Below are 18,006 nucleotides of genomic sequence, written 5' to 3' on the forward strand. Positions count from 1 at the left end.
GAACTCAATATACTTTAAATTACTAAAACTAAATCAAAACTGTGTAGAAATGATAAAGGACCTACATTCATACCGTTTCTTGACTGTGTCCAGCTTGCTAATAATCCCCAAATGAAAGCCAGACAGTCAGGGAGCATGGAAAATTCCAAAATTGATGGATATGTCTTGCAAATTTTGATGGCGTGGAAATATAACACATTTTTGAAGACCGAATGTGGCCGGCGGGGCAAAATCCTTTTGACACCACTGATCTAAATAGTGTGGGTGGTTTAGCACACAGTTCAAAACGATTTACGATGCAGACAATTAAAGGATTATCGTTTCCACCGTTATGGTACATAACTTTGCAATATCCCACTAAAGCATTACACAGGGGGTAGTATTGAACTTTGTGGGAAAAAAGGAAAACAAAAACTTTGATAACCCACTTTTGAAAATATTTCAAATTGGACACAATTCCAGTGCTATTATATGTCTATTAGAGTACATAAGAACATAGTAAACCGCTCTACAACACCAAAAAGGTTGTGCTTTTGTGGGAACAATTACAAATATCATGCTGAATAAAGCCTGCTTTGTGACTAATAAAATGTATCTGGATACAACGTTTGGCGATGGATTGGCTCTTATCACAGATGCAGTGGAAGAGGTCAACATCCCCAAGAGTGCAACAATCCCTCCCACTGACTGTTCCTTTCTTGAAAATTCTGTGAACATCCAAGTGAACAAGGGCAGTATCCCAAATGGCATCCTCTTTCCTATATAGTGTACAACTTTTGACCAGAGCCCTATGGGTCCTGGTCAAAAGCAGGTACTATATAAGGAATACAGTTCCATTTGGGACACAGCCAAGTGACAACGATCTTCCTCTACAAACCAGGTGTTGACGAAGTCCCCTTGTAGAAAACGTTCCTGGTGTTATCCGGGCTGTTCCCTCGCTCTGGGATCAGGATGATGTTCCCTTTCCCTTTCCTCCGGAGTGTGGAGTCCCGGCTCGAGGCCACAGAGTGGGGCTCTGAGGGGACCTCACCCCCCTCTACTGGGGTCACTCTGATGGTGGTGAGCCCCTGCTGCTGTTGGAGGGAGTGCTCCCCGCCCCCTGCGTTTTGTGTATTGGAGGCAGCAGTGGGATTTGCATGTCTCCTCCTGTCTATGGAGCCAATGGAGCCGTCCCTCATGGACAGGGACTCGCAGCTCTCTGAATCTCTATTCAGGTCATTCAGCTCGAATGACTGGCCCTGGCTGCATCCACCGATATCACCACCCCCACACTGGTCCTGGGACCTCCAGGTCTTCCAGGAACCCCCACTGCTAATATCTGTCGAAGGGGCGTGAACCATGGGGCGGTTGTTGTTGTTCTCAGGATGGGCGTCCACCCTCACGATGGCTCCAGTGCTGCCTGAGATGCTGCCCACGGAGCTGCCCAACGTGCTGCAAGTCGTGCCCATGGGATTTGGTTCATTCAGGGCTCTGTAGCGGAGGGACCCTCCGGTGTAGCCGTCCATGCAGCCCTCGTCCATGCTCTTGGAATGAGTCTGGAGCAGACCCTGCTGTTTGGACATGGCAATCACCTGCATGATCCGTGGCTGCTGGCTGCCATTCATAGTCCTACATGGGGCAGTTGCCTTCTCAGCAGCCTTCACCCAGTTTACATGAGCTCCACTATTGCATATATCACCGCCGCCTACATCTCCCGCAACCATCTTGGGCGAGGGGTTGTTGAAGTTCTCATGGGTCTCCTCTGGGATATGGACCAGCTGTGAGGAACCAGGTCGAGACTGCATAGAGACTCTGGCCCCTCCTGTTATGCCGCTGCAGTCTCTGGGTAGTGTGGTGCTGGCCCCGGTAGCTAGCTTCACATACTGCGTTGGCAGATCGACCCCGTTGATCCCCATGGCTGAGGGCTCAGAGCTATACCTCATGGAGTCCATGCTCCCCCGGTGGTGGGGTGACTGGGCCGCCGCCTCACCCTCCATCACCTAATAATAAGAAGAAAAATAAGAAGACAAAAACATATTTATTTACTTTTATTGCTTTTTTAATTTCAGAAATACGCGTTTCAATGTGTTTAAACATTAGAAGAAACAAGCATTATAAAAGCATATCATTAGTAGGCTACAACAATTGTAAATTGTATGAATTGTTTAACCTGCAGGGAGTGCTTTCGGCTCTCTTGATTCTTGCTCTTCCACTGAGAGAGGAGCTGTTTGGAGCGGGAGGAGTCCATGGAGGCATGGTGACTGTGGTGGATGGTGGCGTTGCGGCGTGTGCCATCATCCATCGCTGGCGTGTGGACACGCGGGAGGGTGTGGCTGAACGTCACCTGAGGACAGCAATTTCTAACTTTATTGATTCAAAATCATTTTTTAAATGATGTCACGGCAAAATGTTTTTAATAACTATTTTTAGGAACCTGTAAAAATACTGAAAGACCAATAGAGTAAAGTAAAGTATGTTGAATATCTGCATACTAATTAAATAAAATCAACAAAGTCACCATGCTCTCCTTTCCCATGGGGCTGCGGGGCGAGGTGATGACCTCCACGTCAGCGCTGGACCTCTTCAGGTTGGTGAGGGAGCCAGAGGAGGGATCTCGGTGGTGGGGGTTATGGTGGAGGATGCCCTCGGAGTGGGAGGTAGAGAGCCCGTCCATATTGCCGCTGCAGCTCTTCACCTGTAAATGGCGCATTGCCTCCTGGCTGATGTGGGGTAAAGGACAGGGATCGCGGGGCTGGGGAGGAGGGCAGCTGCAGCTATCCTCACTGGGCTGGAAGTTCCCCACTGCGTAAAGACCCTGGAGATAGAGGAGAGACGGAGCTTTACAATATTATCTCTCATACACACAATCTCTTTAGTCCAAATTCTTTTAAACAAACAAGTACTGTAGCAACTGTACATCAAATGATGATTATTCATCAGTAAAAGCGTTATCTGTAACAGTCTTTCTACCGAAAAACACTAATAATAAGTAGTATCTCTAAGAAAGTATCAGCAGAACATACTAAGTAGACAGCGATTCCCCCGCCCAGCAGAAAGCCCAGGTAGACATCAATAGCATGGTTCTTGTACTGGATGATCCGGGTCAGCCCACAAATGATGGCACAGATGACGAAGGAGAAGACCAGCAGAGGCTTCAGTAGTTTAGAAGACTCAGTAAGCGTGCTGTTGAAGTACATCTACAGACAGACCAAGGACACAAAGGCATTGTCATCATCAATAGCATCATTATCATTATCGTCGTTCATGTCCTTATCATCATCATCAGCATCCTCGTTGTCGTCGTTGAGGTCGTCATCATCATCATCATCATCAACAATTGCAATTGACTCAGCCACATTAGCTTGTGGCTGAAATCCTTATGGAACAATCCACATTTGTCTGCAAGATTCCAAACCACAACTAGGCCTACATGAATGAATAACATTGCCATGTCTTTCCATTTAAACATTTCAACTGGCCCATAGAGCTCTGATCAAAAGTAGTGCACTACGTAGGGAATATGGTGCCATTTGGGACACATTCTGTAAATTTGTATAGTATGGTCGTGTTCCAGAGCTGTGAGTCAGCATCCAGCATCCTCCCCCTCAGAGCGACTTTATTACAGCAGATTTATTACTGCCAGACCCTACTGTGGACACAGCCAGCGCTCGATACTGTTCAGACCTGGGTTCAAATAGTATTTTTGTTCAAATATTTTCAGCGTTTGATATAGTCTTCCTGGAGTGTCAGATGTTATTTATATTTTTTTTGCACTTTTGGGACTATTCCTTTGGTTTCGAATGCACCAGGTAAGCTTGATCAAGTGTAGCTAAAGTTGTCGAAACACAACAAATACTATTTGAACCCAGGTATGCTACTGTCTCTCCTGTGAGTCGTGGCTAATGCAGCCTAGCGGCATGCATCATCTACCCTCAGGCACCTGAGGCTTTGAGTTCTTTAGTGCCTGTCAGCGTTTACAGACTCATCTACTATAGTGGTGCAGGAAAAAAATAAAATAAAATGTTAGTCTAACCTTGAGGATTATGGGAGACTTTTATAGTTATTTGGTCTGACAGTGTGATGTATTGGATGTGCTGTATGTGAAAACTAAAATACTATATAGACTACATAGCGAACCTAGAGTGCCTTCAGAAAGTATTCACACCACCTGACTTTTTCCACATTTTGTTGTGTTACAGCCTGAATTTAAAATAGATTCAATTGAGATTTTGTGTCATTGATTTTTACACAATATCCCATAATGTCAAAGTGGAATTATGTTTTTAGAAATGTTTACAAATGAATTGTGACTCGTTTCAGGAAACTAGGCATATGTCGCACGTCAATACCTCATAGGAGAGCCATTTTAATGTAAAATTTTATATATTTATCATAAAGCGTTTTTTTTTTGCAGAAATGCCTTCTGGAACATGTGAACTTTCATGTGCCTTAATATCAAATTATGCCATCTGTAAATATGAAAACAATTGTTAAATTATTAGCCTAGTTGGTTTAGCCACGGAAAAAGGGGAACCTTCCCATTAGCCATGATTGGCTGAGATAATGAGGGGGCTGGACATGCCAAGAGGTGAGTTCGGATTGGTCTGCCATGTAGCACGCTTCTGTCTATAACATGAGCTGGTCAGCTCTGCTAGGGTGAGTAAAATGATCAGAGTGACCTGTTCTCTCATTTGTGTCTGGAAGTAGCTAGCAAGTTAGCCAACATTAGCCAGTTAGCTTGGGTGCCTGACAGCTGTTGTTAGGTCAGAACGCTCGAATCAACTCTTCTCCTGGGCCAGAGCGTCCAGTGTGCGCTCTGAACGCTCCGAGAGTGAAACGCTCTGAATTTATGAATGGACAATCTGACAACGCTCTGAGTTTACAAACGCCCAGAAAACACTCTTGCACTCCAGATTAAATTTACAAACACACCCGTAGTATAAACCAGCCTTTAGTCTTGAAATCTTTGGTTGTTTAGTACATGGCCCACATGTGAATCCTTAAAGAGATGGGTGGGGCTAAAGCTTAAGAGGGTGTAAATGATGCTGAATGGGTGTACACAAAGAATAGCTCTCCAGCATGTGTACCAAAACATTTAAGGGCCATTTTCTCAAAAGTGATTTTACAAGTTTATCAACTTTGAAAGCAGAATGACTTTCCCATTGTTCCTCAACTCTAGTGTATGATATACTATTTTCTAGCTCTGAGTCTCTACTTTTATCCAAAGTAAAAAACACATTTTCAAATGTTGCTACATAAGGCCAAATCGAGCCGGTCGTTCACATTTTAAAAATCAAAAGCTGAAATGTCTTGAGTCAATAAGTATTCAACCCTTTTGTTATGGCAAGCCTAAATAAGTTCAGGAGTAAGAATGTGCTTAACACGTCACATAATAAGTTGCATGGACTCACTCTGTGTGCAATAATAGTGTTTAACATGATTTTTTAACAATGACTACCATATCTCTACACCACAGATACAATTATATGTAAGGTCCATCAGTCGAGCAGTGAATTTCAGGCACAGATTCAACAGCAAAGACCAGGGAGGTTTCCAATGGTTCGCAAAGAAGGGCACCTATTGGTAGATGGATAAAAAAATAATCCCTTTGAGCATTGTGCAGTTATTAATTACACTTTGGATGGTGTATCAATACAACCTGTCACTAAAAAGATACAGGCACCCTTCCTAACTCAGTTGCCAGAGAGGAAGGAAACCGCTCAGGGATTTCACCATGAGGCCAATGGTGATTTTAAAACAGTTACAGAGTTTAATGGCTGTCATAGGAGATAACTGAGGATGGATTAACAACATTGTAGTAACTCCACAATACTAACATAAATGAAGGAAGCTTGCACAGGATAAAGTAATAATGCAAAAAATGTGGCAAAACATTTTACTTTTTGTCCTGAAAACAAAGTGTTATGTTTGGGACAAATCAAACACATCACTGAGTACCACTCTTCATATTTTCAAGCATGGGGGTGGCTGCATCATTTTATGCGTATGCTTGTCATCTGCAAGGACTAGGTAGTTTTTTAAGATAAAAATAAACGGAATAGAGCTAAGCACAGGTAAACTCCTGGAGGAAATCTTGGTTCAGTCTGCTTTCCAGCAGACACTGGGAGATAAATTCACCTTTCAGCAGAACAATTACCAAATATTCACTGCTTTCCAAGATTTTGTTGCTTACCAAGATGACATATCATTTTTTTGAGTGACCTAGATGCAGTCAAGTTAAATCGGGCTTGAAAATCTATGGCAAGACTTTAAAATGGCTGTCTAGCAATGATCAACAATGAACTTGACAGAGATTGAAGAATTTTTAAAAGGATAATGGGCAAATAATTAACAATCCAGGTGAGCAAAGCTTTTAGAGACTTACCCAGAAAGACAAAGTTGTAATTGCTGCCAAAAGTGATTCTAACATGTATTGACTCAGGGGGTTGAATACTTATCTAATCAAGATACACCAAACAAAAATATAAACGCAACATGCAACAATTTGAAAGATTTTACTGAGTTAACAGTTCATTTAAGGAAATCAGTCAATTGAAATAAATTCATTAGGCCCCAATCTATGGATTTAACATGACCGGAAATACAGATATGCATCTGTTGGTCTCAAACATGCTCAATGGGTGACATATCTGGTGAGTTTGCAAGCCATGGAAGAACTGGGACATTTTCAGCATCCAAGAATTGCATTATCATGTTGAAACATGAGGTGATGGCAGAGGATAAATGGCATGACATTGGGCCTCAGGATCTCGTCACGGTATCTCTGTGCATTCAAATTCAAATCAAATTTATTTGTCAAATCAAATCAAATTTTATTTGTCACATACACATGGTTAGCAGATGTTAATGCGAGTGTAGCAAAATGCTTGTTGCCATCGGTAAAATGCTATTGTGTTTGTTGTCTGTAGCTTATGCCTGCCCATACCATAACCTCACCGCCAACATGGGGCACTCTGTTCACAACATTGACATAAGACAATCGCTCGTCACACAATGCCATACATGCTGTCTGCGATCTGCTCGGTACCGTTGAAACCGGGATTCATCCGTGAAGAGCACACTTCTCCAGTGTGCCTGTGGCCATCGAAGGTGAGCATTTGCACACTGAAGTCGGTTACAACGCCAAACTGCAGTCAGGTCAAGACCCTGGTGAGGACAATGAGCACGCAGATGAGCTTCCCTGAGACGGTTTCTGACAGTTTGTGCAGAAATTCTTCGGTTGTGCAAACCCATCAGCTGTCCGGGTGACTGAACTTAGACAATCCTGCAAGTGAAGAAGCCAAATGTGGAGGTCCTGGGCTGGCATGGCTACATGTGGTCTGCGGTTGTGAGGCAGGTTGGACGTACTGCAAAATTCTCAAAAACGATGTTGGAGGCGGCTTATGGTAGAGAAATGAACATTAAATTCTCTGGCAACAGTTTTGGTGGACATTCCTGCAGTCAGCATGCCAATTGCATAATCCCTCAAAACTTGAGACATCTGTGGCATTGTGTTGTGTGACAAAACTGTATATTTTAGAGTGGCCTTTTATTGTCCCCAATACAAGGTGCATCTGTGTGATCATCATGCTGTTTATTCAGCTCCTTGATATGCCACACATCCATGTCAGATGGATGGATTATCTTGGCAAAGGAGAAATGCTCACTAACAGGGATGTAAACAAATTTGTGCATAAAATTTGAGAGAAATATGCTTTGTGTATGCATGAAAAATTTCTGGAAGCCTAAATCATATGTAGGTTCTTCACCACGACCCCAACCCACCCCTCTCAAATATATATAACAGTGCATTCAGAAAGTATTCAGACCCCTTGACTTTTTCTACATTTTGTTAAGTTACAGCCTTATTCTAAAATGTATTAAAAAGTGTTTTTCCCTCATCAATCTACACACAATATCCGATAATGGCAAAGGAAAAACAGATTTTTAGAAATTTTTGCAAATGTATTCAAAATAAAAAACAGAAATACCTTATTTATTGAAAATGTAATTATTGACAATGAAAAAGTGGGACTGTTGTTCCCTTGTCATATAATTGGTACATTGACTATCAATATAGCATTAAACATAGTTTTCCAGATTGTATTTGGACAAGAAATACAAAATTGCGATATGAATATTGGATCAAGGACTGAGACAACCTGGTTAAATTTGGGTCCTGAGGCAATACCAGTTGAGAACCACTGCTGTAGAGTGTTTGTGTGAGTGTGATGGTTACTCACAGAGATGTAGACGGCGGCAAAGGAAGCCAGTGTGGCATGCTGAGACGGAAAAGACTTTCTGGAAAGGAACAAGGAAAGAGGGGAAGAGGAGAGGATGGACAGAAATAGATAGTTTAGTGTTTGAGCCAACATGGACTGTACAAATCAGTGGAGGACACAGTTTTATGCCACGACCATCAAACAAACTCACAAAATAGGTACGTACAATCTGTGTTCTCTACAAATGTTGTTCATGATTGATTTTTTTTTTTACCTACACACTGAAGAAGGCTGTTACACCGAAACGTCTGTGTATGCTATCCTGATGCAGTAAAAAATAAAAAATAAATGGAAAATGAATGAAGCTTTGTGTGACATAACTTTGAGTGCGGACCCATCAAACTTCATTAGTTATCTGAATTCACGGGTTTTACACACCAACCGAACATCTGGGAGAGCGCAATGGTACTTTCTTTATTTACAATCTCAAAAATATATTATATCTTATGGCATGTTTGTACAGTAGGTTAGAGAATTCTATTGAGCTGAAACATTCCTAAATGCTGCAGTACATCATATACAGTACCAGTCAAAGGTTTGGACACACCTACTCATTCAAGGGTTTTTCTATATTTTTACTATTTTCTACATTGTAGAATAATAGTAAAGACATCATAAACTATGAAATAACACATATGGAATCATGTAGTAACCCAAAAAGTTTGCCTTGATGACAGCCTTGCACACTCCGTTAACCATTTGGAAAACACAATCCAGTAACATAACTACAAAACATATACTTTCATAGGTGCACATGAGCTTCTTTCAACATAAAAAACCCACTTTTTGACTGGTGTAACTCATTGAAAAGCACAGGTTAATCCATTGTATACAGTGCCTTCAGAAAGTATTCACACCCCTTAACTCTTTCCACATTTTGTTGTGTTACAGACTAAATTGAAAATGTATTAAATTGAGATTCATTGTCATTGGCCTACACACAATACCCCATCATGTCAAAGTGGACTTATGACTTAAGACATTTTTACAAATGAATTACAAATCAAAATATGAGATGTCTTGAGTCAATAAGTATTCAACCCTTTTGTTATGGCAAGCCTAAATAAGGTCAATTTTTTAACAATGACTACCTCATCTCTGTACCTCATTATGTATTGTGTGTAGATGGGTGAGAAAAATAAATATTTTTGATCCATTTTTAATTCAGGCTGTAACAGAACAAAATGTGGAATAACTCAAGGGGTATCAAATCAAATCAAATCTTATTGGTCGCCTACACATATTTAGCAGATGCTTAGCGAAATGCTTATATTCCTAGCTCCAACAGTGCAGTAATATCTAACAATTCACAACAATACACACAAATCTAAATGAGAAATAATTGACTTAAGAAATACATAAATATTAGGAGTACGGATAATATATATATACATATATACAGTGTGTATATACATATATATATGTGTGTGTGTGTGTGTGTGTGTGTGTGTGTGTGTGTGTGTGTGTGTGTGTGTGTGTGTGTTTGTGTGTGTGTGTGTGTGTGTGTGTGTGTGTGTGTGTGTGTGTGTGTGTGTGTGTGTGTGTGTGTGTGTGATGGGATGTATAGACATTATGGACAGTATGTGGATAGAATATTTAGTATATCTGTAGCACAGGAGGTTAGTGCCACCTTAATTGGGAAGACGGGCTCGGGATAATGGCTGGGGGGGGGAATACGTAGTATGGTATCAAATACATCAAACACATGCGTGCGTGGCCACACAGTCATAGGCGAACAGAGACTACAGGAGGGGGCTGAGCAGGCACCCTTGTGGGGACCCTTGTGTTGTTTCCTACATTCACGACATGGGGGGCAGCCCGTCAGGATGTCCACGAACTAGTTGTGCAGGGAGGGGTTCAGACCCAGGGCCTCGAGTTTATTGATGAGCTTGGAGGGTACTTTGCTGTTGAAGGAGGACGTGTAGTCAATAAACAGCATTCTTACATAGCTATTCCTCTTGTCCAGATAGGATTGGGCAGTGTGCAGTGCGATGGCAATTGCATCGTCTGTGGATCTATTGAGGCAGTATGCAAATTGAAGTGGGTCGAGGGTGTCAGGTAAGGTGGAGGTGATATGATCCTTAACTAGCCTCTCAAAGCACTTCATGATGACAGAAGTGAGTGCTACGTGCCGATAGTCATTTAGTTCAGTTGCCTTTACTTTCTTGGGTACAGCATCAATGGTGGACATCTTGAAGCAAGTGGGGACAGCAGACTGGAATAGGGAGAGATTGAATATGTCCGTAAACAGCTGGTCTGCACATGCTGTGAGGACGCGGCTAGGGATGCCGTCTGGGCCAGCAGCCTTTCGAGGGTTAACATGATTAATTAAATGTCTTACTCACATCGGCCATAGAGAATGAAAGCCCACAGTCCCCGGGAGCGGCCTGCGTTGTTGGCACTGTGTTATCCTCAAAACGGGTGAAGAAGGTGTTTAGCTTGTTTGGGAACAAGACGTCGGTGTCTGCGAAGTGGCTGTTTTCCCCTTTGTAATTCGGGATTGTCTGGAGTCCCTGCCACATACGTCTTGTGTCTGAGCCATTGAGTTGCGACTCCACTTTGTCTCTGTACTGACGTTTTGCCTATGATTGCCTTACGGAGGGCATAACTGCACTGTTTGTATTCGATAAGTTCAATTGCCTTGGGGGGTACGAACAAAGGATCCAATTCAGGAAAGTCTTATTTCTGGTCGGAGCTACCGCTGCTTTGATATCCAAAAGTTATTTCCGGCTGTATGTAATAACACGTAAAACGTTCTAGGCTAATAATATAAGAAATAACACAAAAAATGTAAAAAATACTGCAAAATTGCTTAGGAGCTAGAAGCAGAGCTGCCATGTCTATCGGCGCCATCTTCAGATCTTCAGATGAATACTAAAGAGGAGAAAAACATTGAACTGTTGTACCAATCTCTTCTAGGGGTCTTTATATAGTTCATTAGAGTTAGACTGTTAGACACTGGGCTAGGATGTCACAGAGAGGAACAGAGACTGTTTATGCCCTGAGCTACTGTCAGTTTTGCTTTTAATAGTGCAGGCTGAATTTAATGGTCCGTTTCATCTGTCTGTTCACAGGATGAATAAGACCATAAAGGCTATACATTAGTCTTGGAATGACTAAGAGGGGCACGACAATATTAGACACAGATACACAGATTAATCTTTCATGGGTAATGGCACTGTCTGTCTTCAGCTCTACAGGAGAATGGGATTACTTTTTAGATAAACCTCGATAATTCAATTCAGGGGAGACAGTAGCGAGAAACAATTGAACACAACACATCCCTTTTGAATGATAGTATCTCAAATGTTAAAATGTTATGGTTTTACGTCTGCCGCTCTGGATGGAAAGCTATCTATCCAGGAAAAGGCTAAAAGTTTTCATTAATTTATTTTTGGACAGTAATTATTTACACTGTGGTGTTCCTCAAGACACCTGCCTAGGCCCACTCCTCTACTCTATCTTGACTAATGATTTACCCTCAGTAATGAATAAAGCAAGAGTGGTTATGTATGCTGATGACTCTATAATGTATAGCGCTGCATGAACACACTGTATAATGAGCTAACAGTACTGAGCAAAGAACTAAGAACTGTGTTTGAGTGGGTTAACATGAATACATTTCTTAAACAAAATGCATTGTATTTGGTCGAAGATATATGCTTGCCTCATGACCTTCAATTACACTTGTAAATGGATGTGTTCCCTGTAGAACAAGTAAAAAATACCAAATTACTTGGTGTCACATTGGACACAGCTATATCCTGGTCTGAACATATGTGACCCCTTTCAAGAAGTTAGGCGTATGTCACACGTCACTACTTTACAGGAGAGGCATTTGAACATCATTTTTTTTTAAATTAAATCAAAATGTGTTTTTGGCCAGAAATGGAACATGTGAACTTTCATGTGCCATAATAACAAACTTGTATTCCATCTGTAAATACAAATAAAACATTTACATTACAAGCCTAGTCGGTTTAGCCACAGAAAAAGACAGGAACCTGGCTGAGATAATGGATAGGCTGGACTTGCCGAGAGATGGGTTCGGATTGGTCTGCCATGTAGCATGCTTCTGTCTATAACATGAGCTGCTCAGTATGTGTAGATAATCCTTACTACTGCAGCTTTTTTGAAAGACATAACTTTAACCCTGGAGAACTGCAAAAGTGTTGCTACTACTCTCAAAAACATTGCTGGACATAATTTAGCAGACACTATTGACAAAGATCAGTGAGACAGGCCAAACAAGCTGTATCTAACTACAAACCAAATGGAAAAGATACGCTGCCATGAAGCATTCATCCATGTATACGGGTAACAGTCTAGCTACATTTTCTGATATTATACGTTTCTAATTTTGCCAAAGTCATTTTCATTGCAAGTTAAAGTGTACTGTTAGCTAGCTAGCGAGCATTAACTTGATGGCTTGCTAGTTAACATTATGTGTATGATCTGTGTAGTAATATAATTTATATCTCAGAAAGTCATTTGTATTGCTAGTTATAGCCTACTGTTAGCTAGCTAGCTAACACCTAGTTGGTTAGCTTTAGCTCCATGCAGATTCATACTCCAGCATTTCATGCATGTTTGCTAGCTTTGACAATACGTTTGTATTGTAGCTATGGGTTGGGATTATGGTTTATTGTTAAACTAGCTAGCTACGTGTCTAAACAAAAGACTCCACTTCGCCAGATGATTACACGATCCAACAAGTTAGCCAGGTGTGTCTGGGGGTGATTACGGCCATATATTGTATTTCATGAACATGTGTACATGTCTAGTACACAAGTGTGACACATCCACTTACTTTAGTTAGATGTGGTTATAGAATTTATTTCACATGGCCCATCAATTTAGACAAGTGTCTCTGGGTAAGGATTCTCTTAATAATTTTACCACTTTTAGTATTGAAATCTTTGGTTGTTTACAACACTACTTTTTCACTCTGTTTAGGACATGGCCTTTCATGTGAATCCTTAAAGAGATGGGTGGGGCTTAAGAGGGTGTGAATGATGCTGAATAGGTGTAGACAAAGAAGAGCTCTCCAGTAGGTGTACCAAAACATTCAAGGGCCATTTTCTCAAAAGTGGGGTTACAAGTGTATCAACTTTCAAAGCAGAATTACTTTCCTATTGTTCCTGCAATGATATACGATTTTGTAGCTCCGAGTCTCTACTTGTATCCAATATAAAAAACACAATTTCACATTTTGCTACATGAGACCAAATAGAGGCATATAGATATATATATATAGATCACATTGTAATTATAACGGATAAGAGCATTGCTATAACACGAAAATGTTCTGAGTATGTAACATCCAGCACTCTGAATCAGGTGATTCAATCTTTGATTCTATCACACCTAGATTACTGTCCTGTCATGTGGTCATCTGCAGCAAAAAAGAAACAAAAAAGCTCCAACTTGCTCAAAACAGGGCTGCCATTGTTTTAACTGTATGAATGTCAACTGAATGCATCAGAATCTCTCATGCCGCCAAATTGAAAGCAAATTACTATACAGTCTTCTGATTTTCATTAGGAATGTAACATTTTCAACAAACCACAGTCTTTTTCAGACCAATTAGTGTATACTAGCAACAAACATAACCACCAAACCAGACAGGAAGTTCAGATGATCTGATACCCCCGAGGACAAACAGTTATATTTATGATTTTTTTTATTTCACCTTTATTTAACCAGGTAAGCTAGTTGAGAACAAGTTCTCATTTACAACTGCGACCTGGCCAAGATAAAGCAAAGCAGTGCGACACAAACAACAACACAGAGTTACACATGGAACATAAACAAGCGTACAGTCAATAACACAATAGAAAAAAAGAAAGTCTATATACAGTGTGTGCAAATGGCGTGAGGAGGTAGGCAATAAATAGGCCATAGTAGCAAAGTAATTACAATTTAGCAGATTAACACTGGAGTGATAAATGAGCAGATGATGATGTGCAAGTAGAGATACTGGTGTGCAAAAGAGCAGAAAGTAAATAAAAACAATATGGGGATGAGGTAGGTAGATTGGGTGGGCTATTTACAGATGGACTATGTACAGCTGCAGTGATCAGTTAACTGCTCATATACAGAGCCATCACTGAATATAATTATTTACCAATTTCTCAGGCAAAAAGTAAATCCACCTTCAAGAAAGCAATAAAAGAACATCTAATGCGATCGACCATATGACTGCACAGATACTAATGCCAGACAGCATCTGCTGAATGTTAAATGTATTACCGGTCAGGTATTTTAATTGTCTGTAATGTCTACTTGTTAAAAGTCTGTAACGTCTTAATGTAAATTGTAATTGTTTGTAATGTCTTTTTAGTTTTGTGTTGGACCCCAGGAAGATTAGCTGACATTAAGGCGTCAGCTAATGGGGATCCTTATAATACTTTTAATTCAAATCTCACCATGTGCTTTGCCTTAACCACTCACTCCAGATGAAAACTCCATACATCTATTTTTCCTGAATCCACACAAGCTATTTGCTGATGTGCAAAAGAGTCCCTTTCCCAACCTCATTAGCGAGAACATCAAAAGGTTCTCTTTACTCTACAGCCATGATAACCATAATTAGAAACCAAAATAGCTTTGCTGCTGCTTGTCTTGTCTGGGTCCTTGTGTTTATACATCCAAACAGAACTGAACAACTCAAACTCCGCGTAATCCCCGGAAAAATAACCCATTGAACTGTGCTAATGACTCAAGTCTGCTGCTACTGAATAATTGGAGGTATTAGATTAACTCACACATCAATACAACTTGCAGACAAAATGTGCTTTGATTGACAGTGTAGATATTTGAATAATATAACTCTAGGATCATAATATCGTCAGAAAAATGCAGAAACTTCTGAATGAGCTTTAGCTCTTTTTTCCATAGATTACAATGAAGCACTAACCCTAACATTTCAGTCGACGCTCTTATCGAGAGCGACTTAAAGTAGTTAGTACGTACATTTTCATACTGGTACCCCATGGTAATCAAACCCACAACCCTGGCATTACAAGCACCATGCTCTACCAAGTGAGCCACTCTACCAAGTAACCCACTCATGCTTAATGTCTATAGCCCGGTTCAACGCTAACCCTAGCCTCAACCCTATCTCTAACCTAAGAATAATGTGCACACCCTGGCTCAACCCTAACCCTCAACCCTAACCCAAGCTGCATGTCCACATCCCGGTTCAACTCTAACCCTAGCCTCAACCACAACTCTATCCTTAACCGTAACCCTAGCTTTATGTCCTCATCCAGGATCAACCCTAACCCTAGCCATAATCCTGACCCCTTAGCATCAGGTTGGTGGAGCAGAAACACATTGAGAGCTCTTTAGAGGTTAAAGGTGAAAGGTGAATGTGACAAACCTGCCCTGGTTGATGGCTGCGGTTTCGGACCCGGAGCAGATATCCTGCAGGATGTAGGTGTTCTCGTTGCAGGTTGTGTTGAGCGTGGTGTAGTTGGGTTTACACACAGTCAGAAAGTAAGGCGCATGGTAGCCCGTCGCTAGCTGGAGGATGTCCGTGATGAGAGCTGTGGCACACAGGCCAAACACATGGACGCCTGGTTGGCAGAGACACACACATGCACGCATGACACATGGACACACACACACACACACACACACACACACACACACACACACACACACACACACACACACACACACACACACACACACACACACACACACACACACACACACACACACACATGCACACACACCCAGTTAGCATATATTTATTTTTATACTTGGGCCTTGTCATGTCATTTTTTCATTATTCATAAAAATACATACTTAAGGGGCTGAGACAGTCTCATCAGGTAAACCAAATTAAAATTACCAATAAATCTGACAGCTCTGCGGATGAAGGAGTTAAAGCTACAGCCTGCTGCATTGATGTCTGCCTCTGCCCTGACACCCTTCCTTTTTCTGGACAGACAGCAGAACAGGATCCCCTCTCCGATCATTATCTGTGGACAGAGACACGGTCATCACTGTGGACACATACACTTACAGCACACACACACACACACACACACACACACACACACACACACACACACACACACACACACACACACACACACACACACACACACACACACACACACACACACACACACACACACACACACACACACACACACAGTAGGATTAAGAGATCACCTTTCCCATGAACTCTGTCTACCTCTGTTTCAAATGACTGCCTTTCCTCTCAGCGCTCTGTTTTCGGGATAAAGTAAAGCTCGCTGTCTTTGGCATAGCCCCAGACGAAAGGTTAGGGAAAGGCCAAGGCACACTTTCCCTGCAGTATGGAGTGCAGTATGGCCTAGCATTCCAATGTACAACTCTCAGCACTAACCAGCTGTGGTAATAATGATTTTATAACCCACAAACACCTGACTGACCAATATCACAATACCTTCCAACTAGGCTTGGAGCGACATACCGTTTACAGGGCTATTTCGAAATACCAACGGTATGATTTTCAATACCGTAAAAAAATATATTATAATAATAATTAGCCCTTGCGTAGGCTGAGGAGGTGAGCGCTACACCACTGCTTATAACTATAAGTTAAGTATAACTATAAGAAATCTAAGATGTGTCAAATAAATGATAACCAGCTTGGAGCTCCAGCGATGCATTTGGTTTGCTAACTTGCTAGCTAAGTGGGTAGATGTCAAGATCAAGCTTCTCGTTTACAGCAGAGACATTCATTTTTTTTTTTTTTTAAATAGCGCCCCTTGTGTGCACATTCGGTAATACCATATACCCTGATATGGTACAGAAACGGTATGACGCCCAACCCTACTTCCAATATAGAACATGAATAACTTCAGCCCCCTAGGTGTACAGTAAGTCGCTCCCTTGTCTCTGGAACTTTGACAAACAGGACCACAGGACACCTGGCTGTCATCTGTGTCTGAATAAACCCCTCACACTGACCTTCAAACACAATCCAATCCCCTCTGCTCTGTTCAGAGGAGCTGAAACAATAAACACACACACACATCACCACACCTGTCAATCAATCAGAATCTTTCTCTGTTACCCGATCCATAATCTCAGAACTCAGAACCAAATATTGTGGGCCAGCCAGCTACCACAAGAGACTACCCACGCCATGACAACTTGAATAAAGCATGAATCCCAATGGTACATCCTCTCCCACAGCTCTGATACAGTCATTACTAGTCTATAATAACCCCTCTTCTGTTTGTCAGTGTAAATGCATGAGGAGTGTATATCTCAGTGGGGCTGTGTGTTTGATGTCAGCAGTGATCCACACCCTGTCCTGTCTGGCACAGGCAGGGTGTTGTGAGAAGTAAGGGCTAAACCCCAGGGTGTTGTGGGTACTGGAGTATGGTCTAACTAAGCCTTTGGCGTCGGGTCTGCTGTCACACTGTGACGTGAATGAGGGGCCAGGTATCATGCAGCTATCACCATGGCAGCACACTCTGCCCATCTGACAGGTTGAGAGTGTGAGTGTGTCTCTATGCGTGTGTGTGTGTGTGTGTGTGTGTGTGTGTGTGTGTGTGTGTGTGTGTGTGTGCGTGCGTGCGTGCGTGCGTGCGTGCGTGCGTGCGTGCGTGCGTGCGTGCGTGCGTGCGCATCCGCGCGTGTGTGTGCGTGAGAGAGAGAGAGAGAGAGAGAGAGAGAGAGAGAGAGAGAGAGAGAGAGAGAGAGAGAGAGAGAGAGAGAGAGAGAGAGAGAGAGCAAC

The 18,006-nt window shown here is 41.8% G+C and overlaps 1 protein-coding gene across 1 annotated transcript in view; it reads right to left on the reverse strand.

Moving 5' to 3' along the window:
• Positions 1-869: 869 nt before the first annotated feature.
• Positions 870-18,006, reverse strand: part of LOC120027672 (2-lysophosphatidate phosphatase PLPPR4) — a 32,384-nt gene continuing 15,247 nt past the window's right edge. The window contains exons 3-10 of the mRNA XM_038972667.1: positions 16,123-16,252; positions 15,646-15,841; positions 8,223-8,280; positions 3,003-3,176; positions 2,498-2,794; positions 2,150-2,323; positions 1,445-1,979; positions 870-1,387 (exon numbers count right to left, since the gene is read on the reverse strand). Coding sequence (XP_038828595.1) covers positions 870-1,387; positions 1,445-1,979; positions 2,150-2,323; positions 2,498-2,794; positions 3,003-3,176; positions 8,223-8,280; positions 15,646-15,841; positions 16,123-16,252 — 2,082 coding nt within the window. The remainder of the gene's footprint in view (positions 1,388-1,444; positions 1,980-2,149; positions 2,324-2,497; positions 2,795-3,002; positions 3,177-8,222; positions 8,281-15,645; positions 15,842-16,122; positions 16,253-18,006) is intronic.

This window comes from Salvelinus namaycush, chromosome 33 (assembly GCF_016432855.1).
Source record: "Salvelinus namaycush isolate Seneca chromosome 33, SaNama_1.0, whole genome shotgun sequence".
Lineage (NCBI taxonomy): Eukaryota > Metazoa > Chordata > Actinopteri > Salmoniformes > Salmonidae > Salvelinus > Salvelinus namaycush.